The following is a 27,744-nucleotide window of genomic DNA, read 5'->3' on the forward strand; positions in this document are numbered from 1 at the left end:
TTTATTTTTCAAGTTGTTTATTTCTAATCATAATTTTAATTAACAATTAAACACAATTTAAAGCTTAGCGATCACAATTTGAATTGGTAACCTAACATTTGAAGATTCCCTGTTGGAGTGACCCATTGGGGGTCACTGGAAAATCGAGCCTGTTTTAAGACTAAAGCCCCGAACCTAGGCCTCCAGCGGCCGGTTGTCCTTCAATGGCTGCAGGGGCTGCAGGTTGACCGTCTTGTAGCCTCGATCCCGCCGGAACCAGAGCCAGTTGTCCCCGTTGAAGTAGTCCTCGATGTGCTCCAGGCTGCGGCCCTTCGTCTCCGGCTGGAACAGGCACATGAAGGCAGTGAGCAGGAAACTGGACACGCCGAAGACCAGGAACACGCCGCGCATCTTGAGCATGACCTGCAGGGCGGGAAACTTCTTCGCAAAGATGAACAGGGCCACGTTCATGAAGCCAAACACTCCGCCGGCTGTGCGTCCGCGTATCCTGGCCGGGAAGAGCTCGCCGATCATGATGCCGGGCATCACCATCAGGGCCGTGTTGAAGATAATGTAGCCCAAGAGACAGCCAGCACCCACGAATACGTCGTACGACATTTTGGGTTGATCGAATCTGGCATACTGATAGACACTTAGCACCAGGCAGAACAGGCCGGAGCCGATACCCGACACCATCATGATCCTGCGGCGGCGAACGAAGATCAGGACTACGCAGAAGACCATACAGCAGATCACCCGGACAGCTGCCGTCGCAATCGCCGCCTGCTTGGAGTCGAACTCCGCTCCGAACTCCGAGATCATGTCCACGGCGTAGAAGATCACGATGAACGTGCCGGAGAACATCTGCAGCAGGGAGAACACGATCACGATGACCAGCGGCTTGATGGCCACGCGCTGGCAGCACAGCTGGAAGATGTTCTCGTTCGTCCTGGTGGTCACCCGCTCCTTGGCCAGCCTCTGCTTCATGTCATTCAGCTCCTTCTGCGCAATGATCTCGCTGCCCCGCAGGAACGAGAGCGCCTGTAGCGCCCGCTTCTCGTGGCCATTGCGGAGTAGCCAGGCCGGAGTCTCCGGTATAAACGAGATGGACACCATGGACAGCAGGGGCAGTACGTTGGCGCACCACGCCACACTCCGCCAGTACATCATGCAGCCCAGGGAGTAGACCAGCAGGATGCCACACGAGTAGGACACATAGGGCGCGCCGATTAGCAGACTCCTCAGATTGGGTTCCGCCGTTTCCGCAATGTACACCTTTGGGAGGGTAAAGGAAATTAATCAATGAGGGTATAAGTAGTACGTTTCTAAAGATACGTTACTCCTAACCCAGCTAATCCACTTTGATCATCTACACACATCAACTATATAAATGATTCTATTACTATTACTTTCTGATACATGCCCACCTTGAACCCTGCTAGAACTTTCGCCAGCAAAACAATTTGATCTATTCGAGGGTCACGGAAGCCACATCAACATCTTAATCTATGGGAACTCTTGGACGGCAATCATAAAATCGTAAATCACGTCAGGCGGCGAACCATTAACCATTGAAAGCGAAGCGAAAGCCGGGGGAACACGCGCCCATTCATCCAAATCCGAGCAAATCGTCCACCCGCATCGCCCACCCGCAGCGCCCATCGCATCCACGTTATTATTATTATAGACTAAGGTCAAGAATCCGGAACTACTACGCGTATAATGTGTGCGCCTAATGCAAATGATGCGCTAGCCATTTAAAGTCCGGCAGCGATGACGCCGCCGACGATGATAACTATCGTTATCATTTTGGCCGCAAGATAAGTCACGGACATATCCATAAGAAGCTCGTAAATAAACAGCGCCGGCTGAGACGCTGGAGACAATGGAGGCGACCAGAGGAGCCGGGACAATGGAATACGCAGCGTTAAGTGGGCAATTGACAATCTGTCCACCTGCCACGACTGCTCTTTTGTGTTCCCAGTGGGGCAGCGCCATTTGGGGGAGTTCAAGGCTCCGCCGATTACGGTTAATGGGTCACTCGAACAATCCGGTTCCGCGTAGTCCGGCTGTTCCGGGTATTCCGGGTGTTTCTGGTGATCCGTGTGAACGAACCCCTGGCCAGTGGCATTGAATTACTCACCTGTCCGGGTCCACCCATAATTCCGGTGGCGAATCCGCACAGGAAGCGGGCAAAGATCACCACATTGATGCTCTTGGCGATCGCCAGAGTGCTCCAGCCCAGGAGGAGGGGAATCACAGAGAGGATCAGGGTCCTGCGGCGACCCAGATAGTCCGCCAGAGGTCCCGACAGCAGGGATCCAAATGGAGTGGCCAGGCTATGGATACTGGCTGTGGGTGTGAGCAGGAATTAATAAGGGTTTTTATGGATGATATCACTTTGTTGAACGCACTTATCCAGGAACCCGTTTCCACATCAATGGGTATCTCCGTGGAGTTGTTATCCATCAGCTGGGGCAGCAGGATGGCCGAGTAGCCAATGGGCATGCCGCATCCGACGGAAAGTAAGAGTACAGCACAGGTGGCCAGAATCTAAAAGGGAACAGAGTAAGTAACTATGTAATGTAATCCTGTTTCCATGTGCCATCTAGCTTTAATCGAATCTAACGATCACTTCATCATGGTTGCCCCATCCCAGCAGCAATTGGCATCAATTGAAGTTGCAATTGCATCACGGACAACATTATTTTGATTTGCGCTGATGGTGACAAACGATCCGGGATCGCTGCCCATTGATCACTGATAGAGCATATGCCCGATCAATTTGTAACGCCAGCAAACTGGACACGGACGCGGACACCCTGACAATTCCAGCGGCTCCGTCACATGTCCGCCACATGTTGCCCCCCAACAGAAGCGTTTTCTAATCGTGTCGTGAAGAAAGTTCAATTGCGTATCTTATCATTTTGTCCTTCACGGAATATTTAGTATCTGTCACGCATGGGGAGGCGATATCCCAAAGATGTCCGATGTTCGACAAGTTGCTGACAAGATTATAGACCCTGGCCTGATTTGGATTTATATGAGTTGGGTTGGTTAGTATGCCCCACTAAAAAGTTATCTTCAGCCTGCTAAAGCGAGAATGCAACGTTCTCGAAAAGATTTGATAGAACGAAGATACCTTAGTTTATGAATATATAGCTTCTGAACCCACCTGGTGCATCATTCCCCTCCGGTTGGCCGAATCGTCGTCCTGCTCGTCGATGGTGGAGAGCTTCCTGGAGCTATAGTTGGCCTTCTTGCACTGCAACTCCGATCCCGGCACCACTTGATACGACATCGTGTGGGGCACAAATTTGAGATACTCGTCATCTCTGGTTGAGGAAGATTAGAAAAGAAAATGAAATATATGATGATTTCCTTCTTCCCCGTATAATTCCTATAGAAAACCAAATGAACTGGGCAGCCCTAAAGCTGTGGACCTGAGATACAGGGTAGCATATAGTATGGGCTGGCCTATAATCAAGGTGCTCCAACACTAAGTCCGCCTAATGGTCTTAATGACCCACAATTATTGGCAATTTCATGGATCGGCGGAGCGGGCAACCCTTTCACACGCCACTCAAATTATTCCACTTGCATTCCCATTCCCCATTGCAGCTCCTACCACAGTTAGGTGCACTTTAATCCGAGCCACTGGCACTTGGAGAGAAGCCTTCGGTGATAAGAAGAGCGGGAATACGTCATTTTTGGAAGCAGACCAGCTGAGTTTGAGTTTGTTTTGGCTGCGCGATAAGAAAACATGGTAAAAACAAAAACAAGGCGATTTTTGAGCGTTTCGCGCTCTCGCTCTTTTGCCGAATGCCTTTGTTTTGCTTGTGTTTCAACTGCTTAAATAATGTTAATGTGTGTTTTTTTTAACGCTCGCCAAGGTCAATTCGGAGTCACGTTTAATGAACCGAATCAAACTTTCTTCCTCTTTTGTCGATATAAATATTTTTGTGGCATAGTTTGTCCAATCAAGGGTGATGAATATGGTGCAACTCAATACAATATTTTGATATCAATAGGCCTAGAGTGCGGAGTACTTCCCCTTGGGCACCTAAAACTCACGTGTGGCATTGGAGGCTCCATAAGTCTGTCTGCCGTGATGGGAATGTGCAAATAAAGTAAGGCGAACTTTGGCATATAACACGGCTGTATCGCCGGCAGAATCGTCTGCGATTTATTAAGGAAGTGCCGAAATTAATGTCAGGGGTTCAATGTACCAAAACAACCGGGTTTTTGGACACACACCCAATACAAAGTCCTCCCGATTCAAGGAAATCCTAGCTCATGACTTTAATGGGCCCATTGTGATCCCTAAACCGCCTGGCAATCTTTCCAATCACATTCAATCGGCGTGACTGATGTCCATGTCAGTATATTTGCCCATCAATATGCCGATGTGTGAATTGGAAGAGTCGCCTGCACGACTCGGCGGAATCTACAAACCGAAACGCTCACCCACTGTTGACACTACAAATTAGATAATTTATACCACATCGGCACACAACTCGAGTAAGACAATCATTGGGCGGCCAATCGAATGGGCAGCGCGCAAATGATTTGGCTTAATTGGGGCAATCTTGGGGGATCTTGGGGCGCAAGGGATGAGGCCAGTCAGCTGGTGGCGCCATGCCACTGAATCGGGGATTCATTTCACCACCACTGGTTGGCATGGTGGTTCCGGTCTACGCGGCGTATGCGTAATAACTAAACTGAATTTAATTGGCACGCCAGATGGCAAAGTTCAAGATAAGATATACATATTTGGTGGCACAGAGCCGAAAGTCGATGAATCTCGGCTAGCAGTAATTCAAACCGAAGGCGGTGGGCTTATCACCAATTAATGGGGGGCTAACCAATCCAATTAGGCGGGTTCCAGAAGTGAAATTTCATCAGTACGACAATTACGATGAGTAATTTCGAATCAGTCAATATATTGCATGTAAACTCAATGCGGCACGACTTAAAGAGCCTGCGGGGCTCAATTCACCTTTCATTCAATAATGTAACGTCATTTAGCCATTGATTGATGTGCTAATCGGCGTAGAAATACTGCAAATCATCGTGATAAGGTGGAACTAAAGTCTGTGCGCATTTCAAAACAATGCACATCGGCTCTATAAATTTCATCTGAGCTGAGCCGGAAAATGTACTTTTGTTTTCAATCGACACGTGTTTTTTCGTCTGGTAAATACCCGCGTATCTAATCAGCCTTTCCCACATTCGAAACTAATAATATTTACTATCTTCGGCGAGGTAAGTGAAATCTTTCCTTTCCCCTGAACACATTTCGTTGATCATCGGGCACTTTGGCCACAAGACCCATCGACAAAGACGGTTTTGGCTGGCAGTTAGTAATGTAGTGATAAGATTCATGCGAGTATATCTTTATTGGGAACTCGACAATTAGCTGGCACCCAACCGCAACTATCGAAGGGGCAAAAAGAGCTAGTCCTAATCTCGCATCTGGGCCACTTCAGAACCTTTGCGATGATCACGGACCCTAGCAACATGAATGCACACAGTCCGACCGACCGACGGACGGAAGGGAACCGAAAACTTGCTTGCGCTGGCTGGGATTTAAAGTCGAAGTATTCGAAGGGGGTATTTTTAGCTGACCAGACAGTAAGTCCGCAGAAAGCAGCGATGACTGTACACGCGATGTCGGTGCTTAGCACAACAAATACACGAACTGGCATTGTTTTGATTTGATCCATTACCTTTCGACACTCATTTTGGCCGGCTATAATGTACTTCAAGTTGTTTAGTTCAAGTTGTTTCCGAATTAATTTATGCAAGTCCTTCGCTCTCTGCTGCCCTTTATGTAACCAAGTAGTCGCGAATTAAATCGCCTGCCTCATATAAATTGGCTGAGCAAAGCACTCGATCGCGTGCTCATATAGATATATCAACGATCTCCGGCAAAACACTGGGATACACTGCGAGAAAAGCGGGTCACGCGGAACAGCGACAGTTTCATTTCATGCCAAAACGCACACTGGCTGGCGATGCGGCTCCGCTGCGGCTTTTTATTTATGAGCAGCGATCGACGCTGACGCTGCGATCGCAACACGCACACACGCAAAGCAAAGTAATTTCGCATTTATTTGAAATTAACCGCGCTACGACTCAGCCGACTTGCAGCACTGGCCTGTGGAACGGCGCTTTGCAGCACCGATCCGTTCAAGAAGTGTTTAAAATTTTTGAAAAAAGGGAAAAAACAAAACTTCTTCATATTTTCCTTTTTTCGTTTTAAAGCATACAATTTGAAAAAATAAATGTTTTTTCTTGTTTTTCTGCTCTTTTTTCGCTCAATTCTTTTGCCTACTTTTGCAATTAGCTAAGACTCGAACCACAGTGCGGATCTGTAGACTACAATTGTAGAATCCGAGCATTTAGAATCTGAAAGATACATCAAAATGTAATAGTATGTGCAAGAAATCTATCTATCTCGATCCTTAAAACGAATTGTAAGCCATTAAGACATGTTTGATGTGTAAAAATAGCCACTCTTTACTCGCTGTTTATTTTGTTTGGCTTGCTTGTTTTAAAAAAACAAATTCAACCACCCCTTCGTGTCCCCTGGCTAATACCCTTCGTTCTGAATCGAAAAGAGCAACAAAAGAGAGCTGTGAAAGCGAAAGCCGTTGTGAAAATGACCCGAGGGTCCGAGGAAAGCTGAATTGACAAAGCTTTTCATTCATAACCTGGCCCAACAACAAGAACGGTGGGGATGCATCAACAAATGGTGGCACAAATGGTGCTCACAAGCTGGCGGAAATTCGGGGAAATGCGAATTGCGCGCAGGATAAGCGGAGCGGGGAAATTACAGATGATATATATAGGTATATACCACTAGAAAAACTCTGATGGGGATAAGGGCTGTGTGGTGCGGAAAGGATGCGAAAATTGCGTGGAAACTATCCGCCATGCGACTGTTTAAAACTTTGTTATTCCCTCTTTTTTATGTGGGAGCTTTTGTAAGCGGCTTACGTTGTTCGGTGCTATCTCCCAAGCCACCCCCCTCCCCCTCCCCTCCCACTCACACTCTCCGCTTTCACTTCCATTTCCACTCCCACTTCCGTTTCCGTTCGCTAAGCTCGAACACTTGCGTAAATAAATGTATCACCCTGAGCGCTCTCTCTGTTTTCACGATTTTTCTCTCGGCCGCAATGCTCCAATGCTCCAGTGTTTCAGTGTTTCAGTGTCTAGGTCGGGGCAGCTTTTCCTCCTGAAGGTCGCCTGGCCAACTGTTCGATGTGTGTCTCTATTGGATTTATCCCCCTTCGGTGGGCCAAACTATCGACCGCTGGCGCGGGATGCTCGCAAAGTGGGCGGGCGGCAAGTGAAAGCCAACCATAATTTTTAAGCTCTAACGATTCACTAAACAAGTTAGAATTTTGTCAGCCCCTCAGCTGCATTTTAGTTCGCACTTTTATCGCCCAATCGCCCATTGTTCGGCGACTGAACACCGGACAGCACTCCCACACACACAGAGCCAGATGCAAATGCATAATTAAGTGAGTTATTATTCAAGGACACATATTCACTACTCGGCCCAACAAAAGAATCACTGGGAAAAATTCGTAGAACTTACATACTTTTTAACAATTTTCTTAAGCTACTAGGATGTCGCATTTATCCAATAACCAGATAAGCAGATGTACCCCTAGGCGTATACATGATTTCCGATCGCTTGTATTCCCCATCCGCCATGTGAGCCAACTTTTTGCCCAGTGACCCCAATGGCATTACCACTCCCACTGCCCTTTTTCCAGTATCCCGATTTCCCATTCCATTCCATTGGGCCGTAAATCAAATTGAAAATCAAAAGCAGCGCCCAACGGCTGCCATAAGCATTTATAGCAAGCGAGCGTGGGTGGAAAAGCTGCGGCGGCGGAGCTTTCCACGCTCCCGAAGCGAAAAGCGCTCGCTCTCTTCCACTTTTCACTTTGCTCGCCTCCGCCTTTCAGCGGGAAATCTCCTGCTGCTGCTGCTGCTGCTGCTGCTTCCGTTTTACTTTCAGTTGCTTTCGAATTGTCCGCCAAATTGGACGCTCCACGTGTCCGTAATTTTCGATCCACCTACGGGAGCAGGCGAAACAACAACAAGCCCACAGAAACTGTCCGAAAAGAGCAGCCACCAAGATAGCTAGTGCCATTCGCTAACGTTCCCGTTCCTGCCGCAAAAGATCCTCGCAAAAAGTGCTGAAAAGTGGAGAGAAGTGCTGACGAAGGGGAAAACCCTGTAGCGAACTCTTAATTGTGTAAGTCCCGCGTGTATGCCATGTATTTGTGTGCGATTGTGCGAGCTGTGCGTGTGTGTATTGCTGGGAGTGTCCTTCGAGTCCTGCCAGTAAATATTTAAAACAATTAAAGCCCTAGCCCGCGCCAAGGTCCTTCCCGCAGGACGCGTCCGTTGACAGGCCCAATTAGACGGCGTTCCGTTGCAGCCACGTCCTGCGCCCAGGATAACTGCATTGTGCGGCTAATTCGGCGTTAATGCAGTCTGATTACAGCCCATCCCGATACTCTGTCACCTGCCACCTGCCACCTGCTACTGCCACAGCCAGCAGCTGGTCACCGGATTCGCTGTGGCAGTGGCCATGAAAACTCGCTGCAACTGCAACATTTTCGTAGCACACTTTTCGGGGCAAACTGCGAGTGAAAGTGAAGCCTTGGGCTAAGGCGAAAGTTTGGCCGGACTTAGCGTTTAAACCAGGACTCAACTCGACTTAAGACAACAGTCGAGCAAAGTTTCGAGTAATTAAGATTGCAGCTCAGTAAAAACCCCTGATAAGACCAAAGAAAATACCCAACGAATTTAGCGGAGGTCAGGTAATATAACAATCATTCATTCGCCTGCTGCCCCGCTCATTCAAGGATTCGTGTTGGAGTGCATCTCACCTATGCATCAGTTGAATCCTGCATCCTGCATGGCCAGTAATATCTGGTTAGTTACGGCGAACTCAGTGCGGCAGTGAGCTGAAATTGAAACCTGATTAGAGCGTAATTTGCATTATCTCAGAGTCGTGTCCAATAAATTTGCATGTACATGCCAGGCGCCCCCTCCCGCCGCATCCGCATGCAACCGCTTGGCTGGGCAGCAGGTGCATCCAATTCCGGGCCGAATGGATACTTCGGGCTGGGCAAATATTTGCCGCAAGTTGGTCAGGAGTGCTGCCTCCAGCCGCGTCCCTTCCGCTCCGGCCAAACAGCCAAGCAGCCAAGCGTGGATGAACGCAAAATTAATTCCAGCCTCCACCCGCTGTGGCTCCTCTTGTGCCCCGGACTCCTGCTCCCGGCGGCACCTTCATCCCGAGTCCCGATAACTTTTTACTACTTTCGCTATCCTTTGCTCCTGCTGCCCAAGTTTTTCCGCCCCTTCCACTTGGTGGGCATTTTCTTAGCTCTTGTGAGGCATTGTTATTGGAATGTCTAAGTCGAGTTCTTCTTATTGTCGTACAGTCGAACCTCGAGAAGTGCGACATTGGGAATTTATCTAACAAGGATTCCCTAAATGTAGGATAAATATATCCTATTAGTAATACTAACTAACCTCATACTAACTAACCTTATCAGAGATTCCCTTTTAATATGAGACAATTGCTCCTATGAATATGTTTAATTTATGAAAATACTATGTCCTTTTTGGAAAATCCCATTATAACTTACTTTACTTCTCAGTATTCATACCCGAATTCCAGTTAATCGCATCAATAGTTTCGTGCAGTGAACCCTAGTTACTCTTAATGGAACTGCCCTGTGATTGCCGTGCCTTTTGTTATAGTGATTGCTGTGGCTGCTACCTCAGCATCCTTGCCCTTGGAGCGGGCTTTTCCTCCTCTGCTAGGGTCCTTCCGCCCCCGGCTCCTGGCGCCCCTCCCCCTGCTGTCGCTTTTTGTTCCTTTTCCTGTGTGCCTTGTGGCTTCCTTCCTGTTCGGCATGAACGTGCGTTGTTTCCTTCGCGTTCGGGCTTTTGGCATTGGCCTGTCCGTGTTTTGTGCGTGTTTGTCAGGGCTCAAGTTCAGGTTTTCCAGTTTTTCGGCTTTTTTGTCCTTTTTCCCTTGCCATTTGTTATTTTATTCGCTGGGCTCGCAGCGCTTTCCCTTTTGTGTGTACATTTGAATCGCAATCAAATAACAATGAAAACATCAGCGACCTGGCTGAAAAGTGATCGGTGACATCGTGGTATCCAGTGCATTAGACTTAAAGCCACATCCTGATGGATGGCGGGATTTGGCTGTTTGTTGTGACTGGGCCATCCTGGCGTATACGCAATGTGGCGGATCCGTTGACTACTCGACCGGGGAGAACTTGTTGAGGGCTTAAGTGGCAAATTGACAAGGTAATGGTCTATCATTTTAATAGATTATTTTCAAAATTCAATTTCCTCGAGGTAAATAGGGATTTATCTAAAAATATGGGTCATACACAACGAGTAATTGGACCATTTAAACGAAAACCTCATTGTCTAGCTGCGGGCTTAACTAAATATGAGGCGATTGAAGACTCCGTGAACTTTGACCGACCGCACAAAGCTGTTAAACTGCTTGTGCATGTCAGCACAGCTTTCCCCCACCTTTCCCCAGTTCTCCCACTCACTATCTCTGCGCGGCAGCTGTTGTTGCTTTTTCTCCGACAATGCAACTGCCAATATACATGAATGTGGCTGTAAGTAGCACTGGGGATGTCTGTGTGTGTGTGTGTGTGTGTGTGTGTGTGTGTGTGTGTGTGTGTGTGTGGTGGTGTGGTAGGGCGATTGTGTCAGTTGTGTGTGGCTAACATTGACATTTGTGTCCGCTTAAGCGAACGACTCCCTTTGAGGAAAGCGGGCTCTTCTTATGCAACATGTGAATCCAAATCAGATTGCACAGACCTTCACTTGAAAGGTATGAGAAAGTTACCTCAATAAAGGTAAAATCAAGATCTATCTATATTTAATATGAGTTAGTAACTGAGCTCTTTTAGAATGCTTAACTTTGTTGGCGAGTGTAGTCCATACTCCATGCTCTCATTCACATGCACCTGCCAAATTCTTGCCCCCCAGTTGCACTTGCATTCCTCCTCAGCACTCGACCAGTTCGTGGAACTGGTGCATGATCAATCCCTGCAGCATTTCCCTGGCCAAAATGCATCCGTGGCACGGGCAGTCGCGCGAATTGGGAATGTGCTCCGAGCGCAGGTTGGTCAGCTGCAACCGACGCTGTGCCTTCATCCTGGAACGACTCCTCAAGCTCCTCAATTTGCAGTGCACACAGCTGTAGATGGTGATTCCTAGCGGGAAAAGAGATACCATCACTTAAAAACCAAAACTATTGTTTCTGCAAAGATGTGATACTGTTGGAAACCCAAATGAACAAAATATATCACAGAACCAAGTTGACTTACCAACTCCCACCACGGATACGTGCAGCAGCAGAACCATGCAGATGAAGCGCCCAAAGTGCCGATGGTGCCGCAGGTCCTCGAATGGAGGTTCACGTTGGCCACTGGTGCTGGTATCTGCATCCGTTGGAGCAACAGTGGGGCCTTCAGTCGGCGTGGCCACGTCGTGTTCCGCGGAATTTGCGTCAGTATTGTTTTCGTTCTCGAAATCAGACATTTGCAGCAGCTGCGTTACATTTACGAAGTCAAAGTCTTCCCCGGAATGCAAAGATACAGAGATACACAGATACAGATAGCGAAAACGGAAATCAAACGAGCCGCAGGTGCCTGCCCAAGTGCACTTACCCGTAAAGTTGTCATCAGCTTTGGCCAGGTGAGCGCAGGCAGCCGAGGTGGCCAGCAGCAAGATCCACCTGGCCATGTTTACCTGGACGGAGGGGCTCATGGTGCTGCGCCAATCGATCCAATGCAACTGAACAAACCAGAAAGCCCTCGATTCCAGTTAGACTTATCAACAGAAAGCTGTTTATTTGTATCGCCACTTATGCCGAAGAAAGATGCCAAGTGGATTTCAATCCCAAACAAAATCAAGAAACTTGGTGGCAGAAACAAAACTTCAGTTCCATGACTATAAACCACTGGTCCAGAATCTAGATCTAGAAAAGAATCAATCTTAGGCATAGTGTGTGATGACCCCACAGTTTTCGATGCAGAACGAGTTTCTGGCGAGGCAGCAGTTGCGGCACAGGCAGTTCACCCTGGGGGCGTGCAGGAAGGTCATCTCCAGGACGCGGCCCGCCTCCTGAGGCAGGGGCAGGGGCAGAGTGGGCCACACGATGCTCTGGGTGCGCGGGGCGTAGACATCGAGGCCATCGGAAGTCGATTCCACAGCCCGCGAAATCCGGCAGAAGCAGCAGATACATCCTGCCCAAAGGAAATCGGAAATCTCCGCTCGGCGAGTTGATCGAGGAGATGGAAGGCACACGAACTCACCCACGAAGCCCAGGAGGACCAGAACGAAGAGTCCCAGTAGGGTCAGCGTAAAGATTCTCATCTGGGACTCGGCCAGCAGGGAATCGCGACTTCCATGCCCACTCCCATTTCCATTCCTATACACCTGGCAATGGAATTGGTTCGGCAGGATGGTTAGTGCCAGGATGACAAAAGTGCATCGAGTGGCCGGCGCCAAAGACATTTTGTTAATGCTTTCCACCAGCCCTTCCCAGCGCACAATAAAGCACTCGAAAATGGAAAAACAAACCGTGGAAAACAGCTGCACGCAGATGGCGACATCGCCGTGGAGCAAACACAAGCGACTTGCAAACTTCTGGGCAAATGAAAATTCAGCAAGTGCTAATCGGCATAAAGCTTCTTTGGGACAGCCATTCCATTCCATTCCGCTTGCTGTTTACCCGAGAAAAATGCAAATGCTACACTTTGGAAAATCCATTTTACTGGAGACTCAGAAATTCAATAGCTGGGAAAGTCAGGGCCATTCATCATTGCAAACGTAGTTTTAATCACAGGTCTCGAAATAAGAATGAAATTGTTATTCCATTTGAAGAGAGTGACTTTGTGAAGATATGGTTTCTAGGAAACGACAGAAGTGATCAAGCTTGCATTTCGCTTGGCAACACACTCGTGAATAACGAGTGTATTCACACGAGTTCAAACCCATGCCACAACCAACCACCCACCTGTCTGAAAGCATTAAATCTGCGCGTTTTGAATGGGTGGTGGGTGTGCATTTGTCATAAACCAAATAAAAGTAACCCATTTGCCCTGAGAAATTACATTTAAATTGCAAATTTAAGGCAGAGGAACAAAGCGGCGCGCCTAGGTGCAAATGTGGTGCAAGTGCGAGGGGAATTCTGCGAAAACTACTGGGTGACAAGAAAAAATCATTTGCAGACATAATTCACTTAACTGCCAGCTGTCTCCCGCGTCCCTCGTCCTTCGTCCTTGTGCATTCATCCCATGCATGCATTTTTTCCCACTTTGCCATTCGAAATTTAATAGCGATCTGCACACGATGTCCTTACGGCAACTTAAAACCCGAAACGCGTTTAGTTGTCAATCGATACGGCGGCAATAAACCTAAAAATAGGCTAATGGAGAAATTGTGCAGCCTAAATTATTAAACCGCCTGTCATGTACTAAGCGGTACCAATTTCATTTGATACCCATTAATCAGACCAAATTATCCTCATTGGCGATTCAAAATCGTTGTTTGCATAGAACTGCATTCGTGTTTTCAAAATAGAACTGCGAAGTGTGTCGCATCTTCAACAATTTTCAATTTAATCAACGAAATGATTTGCAATTTGGAATTCATAAAAAAAAGGAGGCGAATCACTTGAAATGCCACTTTACGCGCATTTTGATTGTGATTTAGCGCTGAATTTGCGATAACCAGGACGATGACAGGACGAAGGACGAAGGACGACAGACGATGACGAAGTAGATGAATATTTAATGCGGCTACAGGAGCCCCGGGGACCCAAGACGAAGGACGAAGGACGCAGCACGCAGGACGGTGGATCCTGAGGTGGGCAGCGGGCGGTGCAATAGAACGTGAAAATCTGTTTTCCTCCAGCATTTTCCGGGTGCGGGGAAAGCTTGGGAAAGCAGGGGCAACTTCGTTGCATCGGTACAAATTTGTGTGCGTGCGCTTGGCCTCATGCAGCTATAGTATGTATCCACATATATAGCTATATCTATATCTATAGCTATAGCTCCTGCAAAACTGAATAATCAATAGCGCCCGTCGAGCACTTGAAATAGCACCAATAACTCATTGAACTGCGAGCAAAGAGGCCAGCATCAGCTGCTCCTCCTCCTCCCTGCTCCCTGCTCCCTCCGCAGGATTCATTTGCATCCGCTTTTTGAGGACGACACTTGGCACTGCATAATTACTCAAGGCGTTGAAGTTTGTCGGCGCAGTGGAAATCGAGCTATCTGCTGGTTAATCAGCTCGTGAAGAGTCCTAATCAGCGGAGCTAGTGGCAGATTAGCCTATCTTACATTTATAGATTAATTAACAAAAGAAAGCAACAATTTAAATTGAATTATGAATAGAAGGTATCTCTATCTTTTAGCAAAGAAATGCATGAGTGCAATGAACAATTTCATGGCTTGACAATGAACGAAGTACTTTATTTTCTGCAGTGCTGCTTGGCATATCCTGCGCCTATCCTTCCACCCACTTTCACCAGGGGGTGGGGTGGTGAGGGTCGAAGGTCGCCGCTCGCTTTGTTTGCCGCTTGTGGGCAGCCTTCGTGGGTTCAAGTTCAAATGGCCCGAGTTTGGCCCTTCGTAATTGCCGTGACTTGTGCAACAGCAGAGAGCACAGATGCCACTGGTGGGGCGATGATGATCTCGATGGGGATGATGGGGCTGCTGGGGATGATGGGGCTGCCGAAGGTCCCTTGTCTCGCCTTGGGGCCTGCAGGCCCATATGCGGGGAAATTTAACTTTCGCATAAAAATGTCAAAATAGGGAAAACTATGAAATGCCAAAAGGCGGAAAACGCTGTCGGCGGATTGTTCGCAAAAAAAGGAAGAGAAAGCGAACAGGAAAACTATAATGCAGCCCATTTAAGCTGGCTCCCCATCCCCTCGCCACCCCACTCCACTCCTCGCTGCACTGCACATTCCCAAGGACGCTCAATGCAACCCACCCACACCCTCCGCCTTACCCCCTCCCCCCTCCCCTTGTTCTCATCAAGCGTAAACAAGCGGCGGCAGAAGCTCGAAAACATTTTCACACTCGAATTGACCAAACACAAACAAGGCAAAAAGAGCGAGGGCAGAGCGGAGGGGGGGTGGGGACGTTGGGCGGAAAATGGAAAAGGAGTTTCCACCCCCACACACACACACACACTCTCTTATTAGACTTATTTGTTCGCACATGTGGCCACTATTATTAGTTTCTAGAAAAAATGCTTAGAGCTTCCAGGAACTAGAATTTCATTTAAATTCATGTTTCTCAATTACAAATATGTGTTATTTAATAATTAACAAAAGTGCACTGCTGGCCTTTTGTTTAATTGAGATACATTTCCATATAAAATAAGCTACTAATTTTTTTTGTTCTGAGGAGGAACTCCAGTGAAAAGTGGATATACACTGTAAAATTAAGCTGTTACCAAATGAATTCAACTGGGAATTCAAACGTGAAAAATTGTTACTTCGATCAGGACTCGTACATAAATTTGGGCAGTAAGTTGGTCAAAGTTTGCTTTTCAGTTGGCAAACTACCCAAGCCATTTGTTTGCTCAACCGAAATGCCAACTGTTTGCGCAGATTTCGGTACACTGAGAAAAAAAGAGGAACTCAATAATTGTAAAATGACCTTCTAATATGTAGCTTCCCTCGTACGCCCATTGGATTTTACTTTATATAATATTATATATTATTCGGTAGCTTATTATTTTGTTATCTGTATCCTATATACTATATATGTACCATAACGCTAAACCGCTCTCGTTTTCACCTGACCGATGGGAAGGAAAAGTTTGCCGGCACTTTTCACGCTTTCCCATGGAAACTTAGGCGCTTCCGCCTGCCGCCTCTCGATTTTCATTGTCAGGCGATTGTGTTTCGACCATTTGGAGCATTTCCACAAAAGTTCGCACAAAGCTAAATGTTTATTTGTACCGCAGCTGGACTGCCGCCCGTTTGTTTGTTTGATCGTTTGTTTCGCCGTAGTTTTTTGTAGATTTTTTCCGGTTTCTCCCTGTGCGTCGCCGCTGAATCGCATTCTTCTTGGGCCGGGAATCATTAGGAACTATTTGCTAAGCAAATGCCACTGGCATTGCGGAGCGGGCTGAAATTGTTGCAGCCGGAATGCTGGACCGCAAAAAAGCTGAATGGCAATGGGAAAACCAGGCCAGGAGCGAAGCAACCTTGCTGGAAAATGGCGCTGCGAATTGGCATTGTGGTTTTCCCTCATTTTCCCCATCTCCCCTGCTTCCCAGCGAACAGAGATCATCATTGGCGCATTAACAGCCCCATTGGCTAGTTGGCACACTCACTTGGCCAAATGCACATTTGACTGGCTAATTACGAGGCTGTCAACAAATTGGCATAAAAAACAACAACCATCTCATCTCATTTGATCGCTGCCAAGGAAATGGCACCGAAACGTGACCAGGCAAAAAACTCTCAGGCGGCAGTGCGGAAAAGCCGGAAAATCCGTCCACTTCTCATCACACATCCCATAGCACCATGTTACGGCCACTACAGAAACAGAAAGTCTGCCACTATGTACCACATATAGAGTGTGTGTGTGTGAGTGTGGGTGAGCTAGTGTGAGTGCGGACAGCATCAAATGCCATTGACGGCGCGTCATTTTCTTGAGTACTCATTTATCCTCGGCGCACAAAAGTTGCCACCTTCTGGAATGGAAAAACAGCACTGGAGCCCCGTTTTCTGCGTATTTAATTAACGAAACGGAAATGGCGAAATGCGCCTGCGGATAGCAAATCCATTGAACTTGCATTCAGTTTAAGTTGGTTTGGTTTTAATAATAATATTAATGCCAAGATTCTACTTAAAATAGAGGAATATAGCTTAAAGCCAAAGCAATGATTTGCTTATGAAAATGCATTTAGTTAACGAACTTTTTTCACAAATGAACGCCAAGAGAATTTGAGCCCCATAAACCAATTTGCAATATAGCACAATATTTATTATTGAACTCGTTGATTCCGGCTTCGATAATTAAATTTAAGTATTTGCACTTCACAGCTAATTCAGTAACTTTCTGCTCGGTTTATTTTATAAGCTTAAACTTTAAGAACTACAAATTGCTTTCACTCTTTTCTGTAATAAATCTTCTGTATTTAAATTAATAACATATTAGTTCAATATTGTGTGGGCAATGAATATGAGCCCCCAGTTTAATCTAAGGCGAATGAAGCCCCTGTCAGGTGACCTTTCCTAATTGCTTTCATTTGGCCTGCATCGAGGCCAATTGAATCCATCAGCAGCTCTTGGCCAGCTGTGAAAGTTGGCAGTTGGCCAGCTGGTTGTCACCTGTGAAAGCTAACTAATAGATTCAAATATTTGCATTTTCCACAGCTGGAGGAGGATCAGAACTGCCACCCACATGGGACAGAGCCGCAAGTCCGGAAGTGCCGGAGGAGGCAGCGGCGGCGGAGGAGGCGTTGTCTGCCCCTCTACGGCGATAAGTGGCTGTGCCTCCGGAACGGCGCTCATCCAGCTGGACGCCACTGGGCCAGGAGCCGGCGGAGCTGGGGAGTCCGAGCACGAACGTGGCACCTGGACGGGACGCTTTGACTTCCTGCTCTCGCTGCTCGGATACTCAGTGGGCCTGGGCAACGTGTGGCGGTTTCCCTACCTGTGCTACAACAACGGAGGAGGTTGGTTCCATCTAAACAATAAATCTTATAGATACACAATTAGCTTTAAATATCACTAAGTGTATATTAATGCTTGATGATAATGATCCTCTCAAAATGATATATGCTTTCCCTTTGCAGGAGCCTTCCTCATCCCCTTCACCATAATGCTGGTCATCGCCGGACTGCCGCTGATGTTCATGGAGCTCTCATTTGGCCAGTACGCCGCCCTGGGTCCCGTGGCAGTCTACCGCCGGTTCTGCCCGCTCTTCCGGGGACTGGGAAGCGGCATGATCCTGGTGTCGGCCATAGTGATGCTCTACTACAACCTGATCATCGCCTGGACCATCTTCTACATGTTCGCCTCGTTTGCGCCGGTGCTTCCGTGGCAGAATTGCGAGCCCGCCTGGAGCACAAAGTGTGAGTTTGTCCCCTGGGGAGCACATAGTGCGATGGCTCCAATTAATTAATAGGCCAAAACACTCGGCGGGGTAAAGGGGGCGGAACGGTGGAGGATGAGGATAAGAGCGGATGTCAGATTCCCATCTTTTGTTACGTTCCTCGGGTAATAAATTAGGCAAATTGCAGGCTGTCAAAAGTGGAATTTTATTCCGCTCGGCTCCGCATTTGTTTTTGTTTGTGTCCATCGGCGGCACGTGGCACGGTTGGGAAACACATGGCCAGGGAAATAGAAATCGGAGACGGAGGCGGCGGGGAAATTGGGGAGAATGGTTGTGTAACCAGAGGAGCCCGGAGACAATTGATTCGGGACGACGCAGCAAAGATAAACACACACAGTCCCAGGGAAACTTTCAAGGAAACTCGCAAGTCAGGGCAGAAATGTAAAATAAAAACTCGATAAGTTCGCTTCCGAAATATCCGAATAGTGGAGGCCAGCCTAGCATAATGCCAGGGGATCAAAAGTACATCATTCATTGTGCCCCGCCCCCCAAAAAAGTGGATGCCTCCACAATCCTGCCCTTCACGCACACGCAAGCAAATAGAAAGTATGATTGTTCATACTTTCGCCCAGAATTATAATAATAAACAAAACGCATGGAGGATTCCTAGGCGCCCTGAAGTAGGCAATTGTTTTTGTGCCTCGCTTGACATTGCAAGGTGAGAGCTGCCTCTGTGTGTGTGTGAGGACTCTATAAGTGTGTGTCTGTGTGGCGAAGGCGTTTCCTTGTGAGTTCCCCTGTCTGCTGGTGACTTCCTTGGCCACAAACAGAGACACGGACACGGACACTTTAAAACGTTCCGCCACGCGAAACACATAAATCTTTAACGACCATTGAACGCCGACTCTTCCGGATTTTGGATTCCAGATTCTGGAGCTGGAAGCTGGGCGGCGGGTGGATTCGTCATGCTGTCCCGGAAGAGCGTGGCAAGTTTCCTATGTAGGTCAGAAGGGATGAGCTTATTTGTCGGGCATTCAACAAAATTTACATTTCCAGCATATCATAAATGGTTGATTTTGTGAAGAAAACCCAGTGGTGAATGGCTGGAAACTTTCCTAATTGTTTCTATTCCTACTAGAAATCAAGACGAAGGCAAGTAATCCACCTGCTTCGAATTCAGACGGAGGTTGGCTGCCATTTCCATATTTTTTTCTTTTTGTGCTGGCCCAGAAATCGATAATGGATGCTATTAAGGGTCCTGGATATTGAGCAGCGTCCCTCGGCGCAGAGCATTTCACCTTGGGGGGAGCGAACACGGCAGCTTGAAATTGTTAAAATGACAAACAATTATGTCTTAACTGTTTTTGACACTCAATCGCTGGCAGTGGGAAACTCAACCTTGGGCCGGGCTTTTCCCTAAGCTCCCAGGGATCCCACGACGAGAAAGTATTGTATGTGTATGCTGCGGGGGAGGGGGGAGGGGGGAGGGGGGAGGCGGGAGCAGGGAGCAGGGAGCGCGGGCGGAGAGGAAGGACCTGCCCCGGCAGACAAGCAATTTCTTAAGGATTTTATTTATTGACACTTCTCGATTCGCCGCCCGATGTGCTCCTGCTGCCAGCATCCTGACCTCGTTCGCCTTTGTCCTCTGTCGTCTGTTTTAGATGACAAATGTTTACTTTTAGTGTCACGATTAAAATGTGTTTGACTCTGTTTGTCCACGGATCGAATGTCGCACTCTGTTTGGCTCTCCACTCACTTGTGCGCCCATGTTTTTTCCAGTAAATATTTGGCCAGCATTTCGAAGTGCCTAATAAGGTAAATGATCTGGCCACTAAAAATCCCTTTATTTGACTCTCCAAACTCTAAGCTCTAAATTTCAAGGCCAATTTTCTGCGCTCAAGTTGAGTAAGAAAGTCGGTATCCTTTGCGGGATACACAAACTGCGCCCAGGATTTTTTTATATGTGAATTGGTTGGTTGGTCCTCGTTTCTCTTTCAAATAGAATTTATTTCGCACAACTCGCGTGTGTGTGCGTTTGTGTAATCAAATTAATTGCAATGCAAACAGAGGCAGACAGGCAAATTAAACGGCGTGTAAACACTTTGAAGTTTTTCACAAAACCATCAAATTGTTCTCGAATTTATTTCCCCGTCGCAAAATGAAGCTGATGAATGTGGGGCTGCTCGGAATTTAAACTTGAGTCTAGCGACGGTTTAATTCGATGCGCCAACGGCGCGTATGAGTAATGTTTATTGACAGGCGCTAATTGGGCGTGGGAATGGGGGAGGTGGGTGAGGTGGGTGAGTTGGGTGCTGCTGCTCGATAAATCGATTTGAATACCCACTTCAGTTGGCAAACGAATTTAGTTCGCAATTAGCCACTGCCAGCCTTAATGTAATGTCCTGCAACTCATCCCTCCCTGCGACTGGAAATCAACTGTCAGCCAGTCATTTTGCGCCCACTTGGATGGAAAACTTCGACGGCGACACTTTCTCTTTTGGCACACATAAGTCAAATGTCATAACCAGAACTCGAAGTTTCTGACTTCTGTGGGGCTGACAGGTAAATACAATTTGTGGTTGCGCGGGAAAAGCGAGTGTTGTGGGTGAGGAAGCGGGTTTTTCCAAGCAGCTGCCTAGTGCCTGGTTAAAGTTAAAGTCTCATTAGGCGGTTCAAATCGGATGGACTTTATGTACGGTCGAAAAAAAGGCAGGCGAAAGACAGATTGCTCTGCTATTGACCTTTCACCCCCGCCAGGCAGTCAAATTTGCCAGTTGCCAGATCCTTTCTGGGCAACCCTTTTCCGCCAAAGGACTGTGACATGCCCAGACCCTTTTTTTGTTTGCGAGGCTGCACGTTTTGTGCCCTCCTCTGATTTGCTACTTTGTCCTTTTAATTATGTTCCCAGACTGGGTTGCACAACCCGGCAAATAGTTCATAAATATTAAAGCGCTGTTTACATAATTGAGGGGGGAATGGGAATGGGAATGGGAAGGGACTGGAAATGGAAGGGGGAGATCCAACTTGCTGACCGCCAAAGTCTCTTGCAGATTGCTTCTCGTACGCACAGGCGGACCAGTGCGAGGCCACCAATGGCACCTACTACCTCCGCACCTGCCACAACGCCACCTCCGCGGCGGAGAACAACATCACCGCCCTGGCGCTCGGCGCCCTGAAGCGTCCACCAGCCGAGGAGTACTTCAAGTGGGTTATCACATGGACTTGCACAATTATCATTTGCTATTTCATGCATGATTTCATACACTACCTATTTTCATTACTAACATTGGTTCAAATTCTGTGTTAATTGACTTTAACTTGGCTTTCTCTTCCATTTGGTCCCTTTCACTTGCCACTCGCACTTGGCTCCGGCAGCAACTTTGTGCTCGGTCTGTCCAAGGGCATCGAGGAGACGGGCAGCATTAAGCTGTCACTGGCCGCCTGCCTCTTCCTGGCGTGGACGATAGTGTTCCTGTGCCTGTGCAAGGGCGTCCAGTCCTCCGGCAAGGTGGTCTACTTCACGGCCCTCTTCCCCTACGTCGTCCTGGTGATACTCTTCGTCCGGGGAGTCACGCTGCCGGGCGCGAGCACGGGCATTCTCTTCTACCTGACGCCCGACTGGAAGCAGCTGGCCAACGCCCAGGTAGGTGCTGAACGCGGCAACCCACCGCTCCATGGCCACGTCCTTCATCCTCCCACCCATCCACTAGGTCTGGGGCGATGCGGCGGTCCAGATATTCTTCGCACTGAGCCCGGCCTGGGGCGGATTAATCACGCTCTCGTCCTACAACAAGTTCTCCAACAACTGCTACAAGTAAGTTTCATAGTATTCCGATGGGCTTAGCAGCGATAAGTCCTGCGGATGAGATGAGTACCACCTTGGTTACAAATTGTGGAACTTTCGAACTAAACAACAAATCCAATTCCAGGGACTCGCTGATCGTGGCCTTCTGCAACATAGCCACCTCCTTCTTCGCCGGCCTGGTGATCTTCTCCATCATTGGCTTCCTGGCCCACGAGCTGAACGTCGATGTGGAGAAGGTGGTCGACCAGGGCGCGGGCCTGGCCTTCATTGTCTATCCGGAGGTGGTCACCCGGCTGCCCGTCTCGCCCGTTTGGGCCGTTCTGTTCTTCGTGATGCTGCTGACCCTGGGACTGGACTCCCAGTTCGCTCTGATGGAGACGGTGACGACGGCGATTCTGGACAGGTTCCCCAACCTGAGGCAGTACAAGATCTGGGTGGTCCTGTCGGTGGCCATTTTCGGCTACATCGGCGGTCTGGTCTTCACCACCAATGTGGGTATCTCTGAGCGCTAATCAAAGTGTATGTCTTTACATTACTACTAATCCTCTAGAGCGGCATGTACTGGCTGCAGCTGATGGACAAATATGCTGCCAACTGGTCCGTGCTGCTGATTGCCATCTCGGAGTGCATCCTAATTGCCTGGATCTATGGATCCCAGCGGTTCCTCAACGACATTCAGGGCATGATTGGCAAGCGATCCTGGTTCTGGAACTTCTTCTGGGGCATCATGTGGCGCTACATCACGCCAGCCACCCTCTTGGTGAGTTCATCTTCCTGATTACTGCTGATGATGTATCTCTCATCTACTATATTTCTCCCAGTTCATTTTGTTCTTCAACTGGGTGGAGTACAAGCCGGCCAAGTATGGCCACTATGTCTACCCCATGTGGGCGGATGCAGTGGGCTGGATCGTGGGACTGCTGCCCGTGCTGGTCATCTTCCTGGTGGCCTTCCAGGAGATCTGGCGGGCGCCCAAGAGCCTCAGCTTCAGGGACCGCATCAAGCACCTGCTGCAGCCCACCGCCGAGTGGGGACCAGCGGGCAGACCCTGCGTCAACCTGCACGCCGAGCGGTACCAGAGCCAGAACTACGACGGCGTGACCAACACCAAGATCCTAATCGAGGAGGAGGCCTCGCCCAAGCGGGCAGCGAACAAGAAGGACAGGCAACTAACTCTGGACGTGGACGTGGATGTCGAGTGCCTGCCCCTGGCGACTGTGGGCAAGCGGCCAGGTGCTCCGAAATCCATGAGCAAGCAGGGCAGCAGCGGCAACCTGCAGACGAATGCCAAGAACGGCACCCACAAGTCGCCAACCACCGAGATCAGCCCCAGCAAGCAGCCCCTTATACCCGCCGAAAAGGACAACAAGTCGGCAAACACAAAGGTCCTGGCCGCCGGAACGCAGAGCAGCGGACGTGAGTGCACCACCATGTCCACATTCGCGGGCGGCGGGGAGAAGAAGTCAAACAAAGTCAATTTGGCCACAGGAGTCACGAGTGCTGCAGCTCCGCTGGCCAGCAGCAACATCACGACAGCAGCAACTGTCGCTGCTGCCACCAAATCACCGCCTGCAGCTGGTGTTGCACCCACCACTTCAGTGGGTGTGGCTGCCACAGGAGCAACAGTTGCTGCTGCGGCAAATGGCAAAGCCACCGTTGCTGCTGGCAAAGCCACACTTAAAACGACAATATCATCAGCTGCTGCTGCAGCTCCTACTACTGGTGGCAACAAAGCACACAATGTTGCAGCTGCAACAGCAACAGTCGCCACTGGCAAAACGCCTGCAGCGGCAATGGCTTTGAATGTGGCTGCCTCGGTTAAAGTGTCGCAAACGGATAAAACAGCTCCACTTAAGACCACAATATCAGCCAGTGTTGCTGGTGCTCCAGGCGGCACAAAAGCATCAACAGCACCTGGTGTTGCAACTGCAACAGTGGTCACTGTCTCGTCGGGAGCAACAGTGCCTGCTGCAGCCTCAAAAGCAGCCGCTCCACTCAAAGCTACGGCACCACCACCATCAGCTGCGGTTAGTGCAGCACAGGCCGCAAAGAGCACACCAGTTGCCGCTCCATCGGCACTTGTTGCTGCTGCGCCGCCAGCCACATCAGCATCGGTGGCGAAGACAAATACAAACGCTGGCAGCAAGCCAACGGCCGCATTATCCACTTTCAAGTCGGATGCTCCAGCTGCAGCTGCCAGTGTTGGGGTGACGAACGGAAAGGTCACGCCGAGTGGAGGAGCCACATCAACTGCACAGCCAGCAGTTAACCAAAAAGCGACAGCAGCAGCAGCAGCACAAAAGTCACAAGTGGCTACTGCAACCCCAACACCTACGAAAACTGCCTTGAATCAGAAGCCGATTGCCCCTTCAGGGGGAAGTGGCAAGGCGGCTACATCGGGCGATGTGCCCAGCAGCCGGAGCACGGATACTCCACCGCCTACAAAGGGTGCCGCCAGCAGCAACATCTCGGCCAAGTCCGCGAAAGCCGGCAGGACACAGGCGAACGAAACCAGCCCCACGAAGTCGGCAGTGAAGCCCATCAAGGCCGGCTCCACCAGCCCCACAAAAGCTGTGGTGGCCAAGCCAGGAGCAACTGCAGCCAAGGGTTCAGCGGCATCTGCTGCAACAGCGACTGCAGCGGGCAGCAGCAGTAGCAGCAAGAAGGCGGCCACGTCGACAGCTGCAACATTGGGCAGCCAGGCCAAGACGAAAGGCAATGCATCCGGAGCAGGCACTAAGAAGTAATAGCCAGAGCGTACCAGGTAGGATCTGTAGGCCGAGGCCTAGGAAAAGGAAAGGAGTCGAACGCATACGTTGTTGTTCCCAATATCGAAAACTATTTTTATAAGTATATATATATAAACGTGTATGTGTGTATCTACGAGCTAAGCAACCCACTTAACTGTACATGTAAAGAGTTTAACTAGGCGATTATGCAAACGGACACAAGCTACAGTCGAATATTTTATAGACACCTCATTCGGATGGGCAGAGCGCGACGAGGGAGGATCGAACCTTCATGTTTCCTATGCGAAAGTACCTATTTATCAGTCATCACGATGGGATAGCTGTTCCTTAGTACCTAATTTCAGATCGATGGTGGCGGCAAGACTCGATTGTAATAACCGAACCGAACAAGTTAACGTAGGCTTTAGGTCAGGAGTCCTGGTGTATGTTTGTTTAGTTCCGTGTGTATATCCCTGGATGCCCCCCGTTGGGCGCCAATTAATTCGAGAGCAATGTTGAAAGTGCAATGGAAATCGTTGAGTTTTAAAATATATAAATTTATATACAAATATACAAAGGTTACCACTAATCAATTTACACAAGTGAGAGATCGTTTGATTGGTTTTTTACTGCGAATATTCTTAAGACTACTTTGGAGGGCGGAACTTGGCGGGCGGAGGTATTTTTCCGTTTCAAAAGTGCGCGCATTTGTTTATAGAGCAGAATACATCACCCGGAAGGCGAGATCCCTAATCTGTAAATGTGAATGTAAATGTAAATGTAGATTATCTGTGTGCTCACTGTACTCCATGTTTTCTGTGCTAACGAGAGACTCATGTACCTAAATGTTAATCAAGTTGCATCAAATCCCTATTTGTGTGCATTTGTATAGTTAAGGCGAATATTTAGAAGTGTTTTATGTGCGTGGAGTAGGCGGGAACTAGGCCAAATACGGAAAATGCTCACAGAAAACGGAAAAACAATAATTACGCGTACATTTCTAGAATTTATATAACCATTGTTGTGTATTAATGTTGAAATAATTATATAAATATATTAAAATATACAAGAATAGAACAAATATAATACTCGTAGATATTTGTATGTGTTTGTACCTGTAGCTAGTTGGGATATTTAAGCACCAGATACTCAGAACGATCCAATCTGAAGAAAGTGTGCTTTGCTTCTCGCCCTATTTTGATATTACATTATAGCAAGTTTAGAGGCATTCGCTCGATTGAGAACCCAACTTTATTCAGTCCCTGAAAATGTGTGATAAATTATTTGCTCCGGCTCGAAGTAATTTTCAATTTGTGTCAAACATACTTAGGCGTAAGGAAAACATTGGAAACAGGAATATATAATTAAACGCGAATTGAAATTGTTGTAACTTGAGTTCGATGTTGTTGTTTGTTTAGCGCAGTAGCTGTGACACCTGCCTACATACATATGTACCTAGATACCCTAGAAACTAAATTCGTATAAGTCATATAACCCCATATTCGCACGCAGCAAGTTAGTCGCCTGGAATTTTAGTATTATTTAAAACAATCAAGTGAACTAATTCATTTATGCAAGTTTCTCTGTTTCAAGGCGACTAATTTGCCGAGTGAACTTATGTGGCGTATGGAAATAAGCCATCGATGTTGCATGTTTGTTAGTTGAACTGGATGTGTACCTGTAAAATGAAAACCGAAACGTAGTCTAAGCGGAATTATCAAGTAAATATGTATATGTAGTTAAGAAATTATGTACCGGCTGTTCGAAAGATATAACGATAATTATGTATTAGCACATGTAATGCCGCAATTTGCTCAAACTTAACTTAGGTCGCAAGTGAATACACAGAAACACAAACTGTCAATTCAGACAAGGTATTTATAGTTTTAAAGTAAAACAAATTACCCAATCGGCACATGACGTAGTGAAGTAAGCGGAGTTTACTTTAAACATTGAACAGAGGAGCTTCAAATTTTATATGAAACTTTGAGATGTCAACGGATTAAGTAATCGTGTTTAAAAATAAAACCCGAAGAGCTAGGCAAGTAATCAAATTGCAACTCATATCCCTGAAAACCGAATGCAACCGAAATAAGACCCATTAACCGGAAAACCCACCAGTTACATACATGATCAACAATAATAATATTCGATGTATGCAATTTAAGCGATTACATAGTTAAGAGTAGATAAACTCAGAAGAATAAAGAGGCATTCACATTATTTTTCAAAAGTTCTGTTATTCAAAATCAAAAGCGAGCAGAGTTATGTAATCAGAAATGTTATGTTGAGGCGGAATTGAATGCCTGCACAGAAAATCAAAAGTAACAGCCTGCGCCGATTCGAAAAAACACAATCCGTGGGCTAACTACACACACACAATATCTTACTAAAATAGATGTATAACATTTTGCTGTTCTGGTAATCAAAAAAATACATGTTATATCAAATTAAAAGTGTAAGCAAATATGACACGTACGAGTATTCCACAGCAGATGCCAATAACTAAACGAGTAATCATTACAAGTATGGTAAAATGTAACATTAAGCCAGGAATGAATAAATATTTATGGGTTTTAACAGTCCGTTTTCTCGTATTTCATTTCACAAAAAAGGTGTGGAGGGAAACAAGGATGATAGTTATCTCGCGGATTTATAACCGATTCGAGCACCGAAGGCTAATCCCCACCATTCCTCACTCTGCCTTCTCCTCATGCATAATCGGAATTAACTACAAATACATTAATCCGGCCAAATAGAGGGGCATTTCTATATTTTAGATTGATTCTACGAGTAGATTCGATGACCGTGCTCTCGCCTGAAAAGGAGCGACTCTCAACGCAGAGTGCCATGGACGCTCTTTCATACGCGCTGTCTAAATTTCACTTCAAGCGAGAATCTTTTACTGGTTCAGAACCGGTTTGGCCTGGTTCAACTGGAGGCATTTTTAGCCGCGGCGCGCACCCTGCGTGGCGTAGAGCGTAGAGCGTGCGACTACAAATCCCAACTGCAGGGGTTCAAAACCACTTCTGAACATTTTTTTTGTAACTAATAACCTTTGAAGGCTTTT

General features: G+C 47.6%; 3 protein-coding genes across 4 annotated transcripts; 1 reads left to right on the forward strand and 2 right to left on the reverse strand.

The window, feature by feature from the left end:
• On the reverse strand, positions 1-5,999 carry LOC6615776 (facilitated trehalose transporter Tret1-2 homolog). The gene is made up of 5 exons (XM_002040111.2): positions 5,709-5,999; positions 3,155-3,314; positions 2,394-2,532; positions 2,123-2,331; positions 1-1,254 (listed from the first exon to the last, which is right to left on the reverse strand). The coding sequence occupies exons 1-5, from the start codon at positions 5,720-5,722 to the stop codon at positions 175-177; spliced, it is 1,602 nt and encodes a 533-aa protein (XP_002040147.2). The 5' UTR covers positions 5,723-5,999; the 3' UTR covers positions 1-174.
• On the forward strand, positions 5,155-27,259 carry LOC6615778. 2 transcript variants are annotated; one of them, XM_032714398.1, is made up of 9 exons: positions 5,155-5,244; positions 17,459-17,760; positions 17,881-18,159; positions 21,191-21,344; positions 21,516-21,783; positions 21,851-21,954; positions 22,070-22,436; positions 22,496-22,705; positions 22,767-27,259. In XM_032714398.1, the coding sequence occupies exons 2-9, from the start codon at positions 17,487-17,489 to the stop codon at positions 24,690-24,692; spliced, it is 3,582 nt and encodes a 1,193-aa protein (XP_032570289.1). In that variant the 5' UTR covers positions 5,155-5,244; positions 17,459-17,486; the 3' UTR covers positions 24,693-27,259. The 2 variants fall into 2 exon arrangements, with proteins under 2 accessions (XP_032570289.1, XP_002040149.1); XM_002040113.2 differs by lacking the exon at positions 5,155-5,244 and adding an exon at positions 8,033-8,254.
• On the reverse strand, positions 11,056-12,698 carry LOC6615777. The gene is made up of 4 exons (XM_032714408.1): positions 12,070-12,698; positions 11,721-11,802; positions 11,379-11,627; positions 11,056-11,264 (listed from the first exon to the last, which is right to left on the reverse strand). The coding sequence occupies exons 1-4, from the start codon at positions 12,568-12,570 to the stop codon at positions 11,056-11,058; spliced, it is 1,041 nt and encodes a 346-aa protein (XP_032570299.1). The 5' UTR covers positions 12,571-12,698.
• Positions 27,260-27,744: the final 485 nt, after the last annotated feature.

This window comes from Drosophila sechellia, chromosome 2R (assembly GCF_004382195.2).
Source record: "Drosophila sechellia strain sech25 chromosome 2R, ASM438219v1, whole genome shotgun sequence".
Lineage (NCBI taxonomy): Eukaryota > Metazoa > Arthropoda > Insecta > Diptera > Drosophilidae > Drosophila > Drosophila sechellia.

Excerpts from the sequence above, each read along its gene's own strand:
- LOC6615776 (XM_002040111.2), bottom strand. Across the intron at positions 2,332-2,393 it reads GGAAACGGGTTCCTGGATAA|CCAGTATCCATAGCCTGGCC; the intron begins GTGCGTTCAACA and ends TCACACCCACAG. Across the intron at positions 1,255-2,122 it reads TTATGGGTGGACCCGGACAG|GTGTACATTGCGGAAACGGC; the intron begins GTGAGTAATTCA and ends ACCCTCCCAAAG.
- LOC6615777 (XM_032714408.1), bottom strand. The coding sequence starts at position 12,570 with ATGTCTTTGGCGCCGGCCACTCGATGCACTTTTGTCATCCTGGCACTA. Across the intron at positions 11,803-12,069 it reads TCTGCATCGAAAACTGTGGG|GTAAACATGGCCAGGTGGAT; the intron begins GTCATCACACAC and ends CCCTCCGTCCAG. Across the intron at positions 11,628-11,720 it reads AGCTGATGACAACTTTACGG|ACTTTGACTTCGTAAATGTA; the intron begins GTAAGTGCACTT and ends ATTCCGGGGAAG.
- LOC6615778 (XM_032714398.1), top strand. The coding sequence starts at position 17,487 with ATGGGACAGAGCCGCAAGTCCGGAAGTGCCGGAGGAGGCAGCGGCGGC. Across the intron at positions 21,784-21,850 it reads AGCAGCTGGCCAACGCCCAG|GTCTGGGGCGATGCGGCGGT; the intron begins GTAGGTGCTGAA and ends CCCATCCACTAG. Across the intron at positions 22,437-22,495 it reads GTCTGGTCTTCACCACCAAT|AGCGGCATGTACTGGCTGCA; the intron begins GTGGGTATCTCT and ends CTAATCCTCTAG.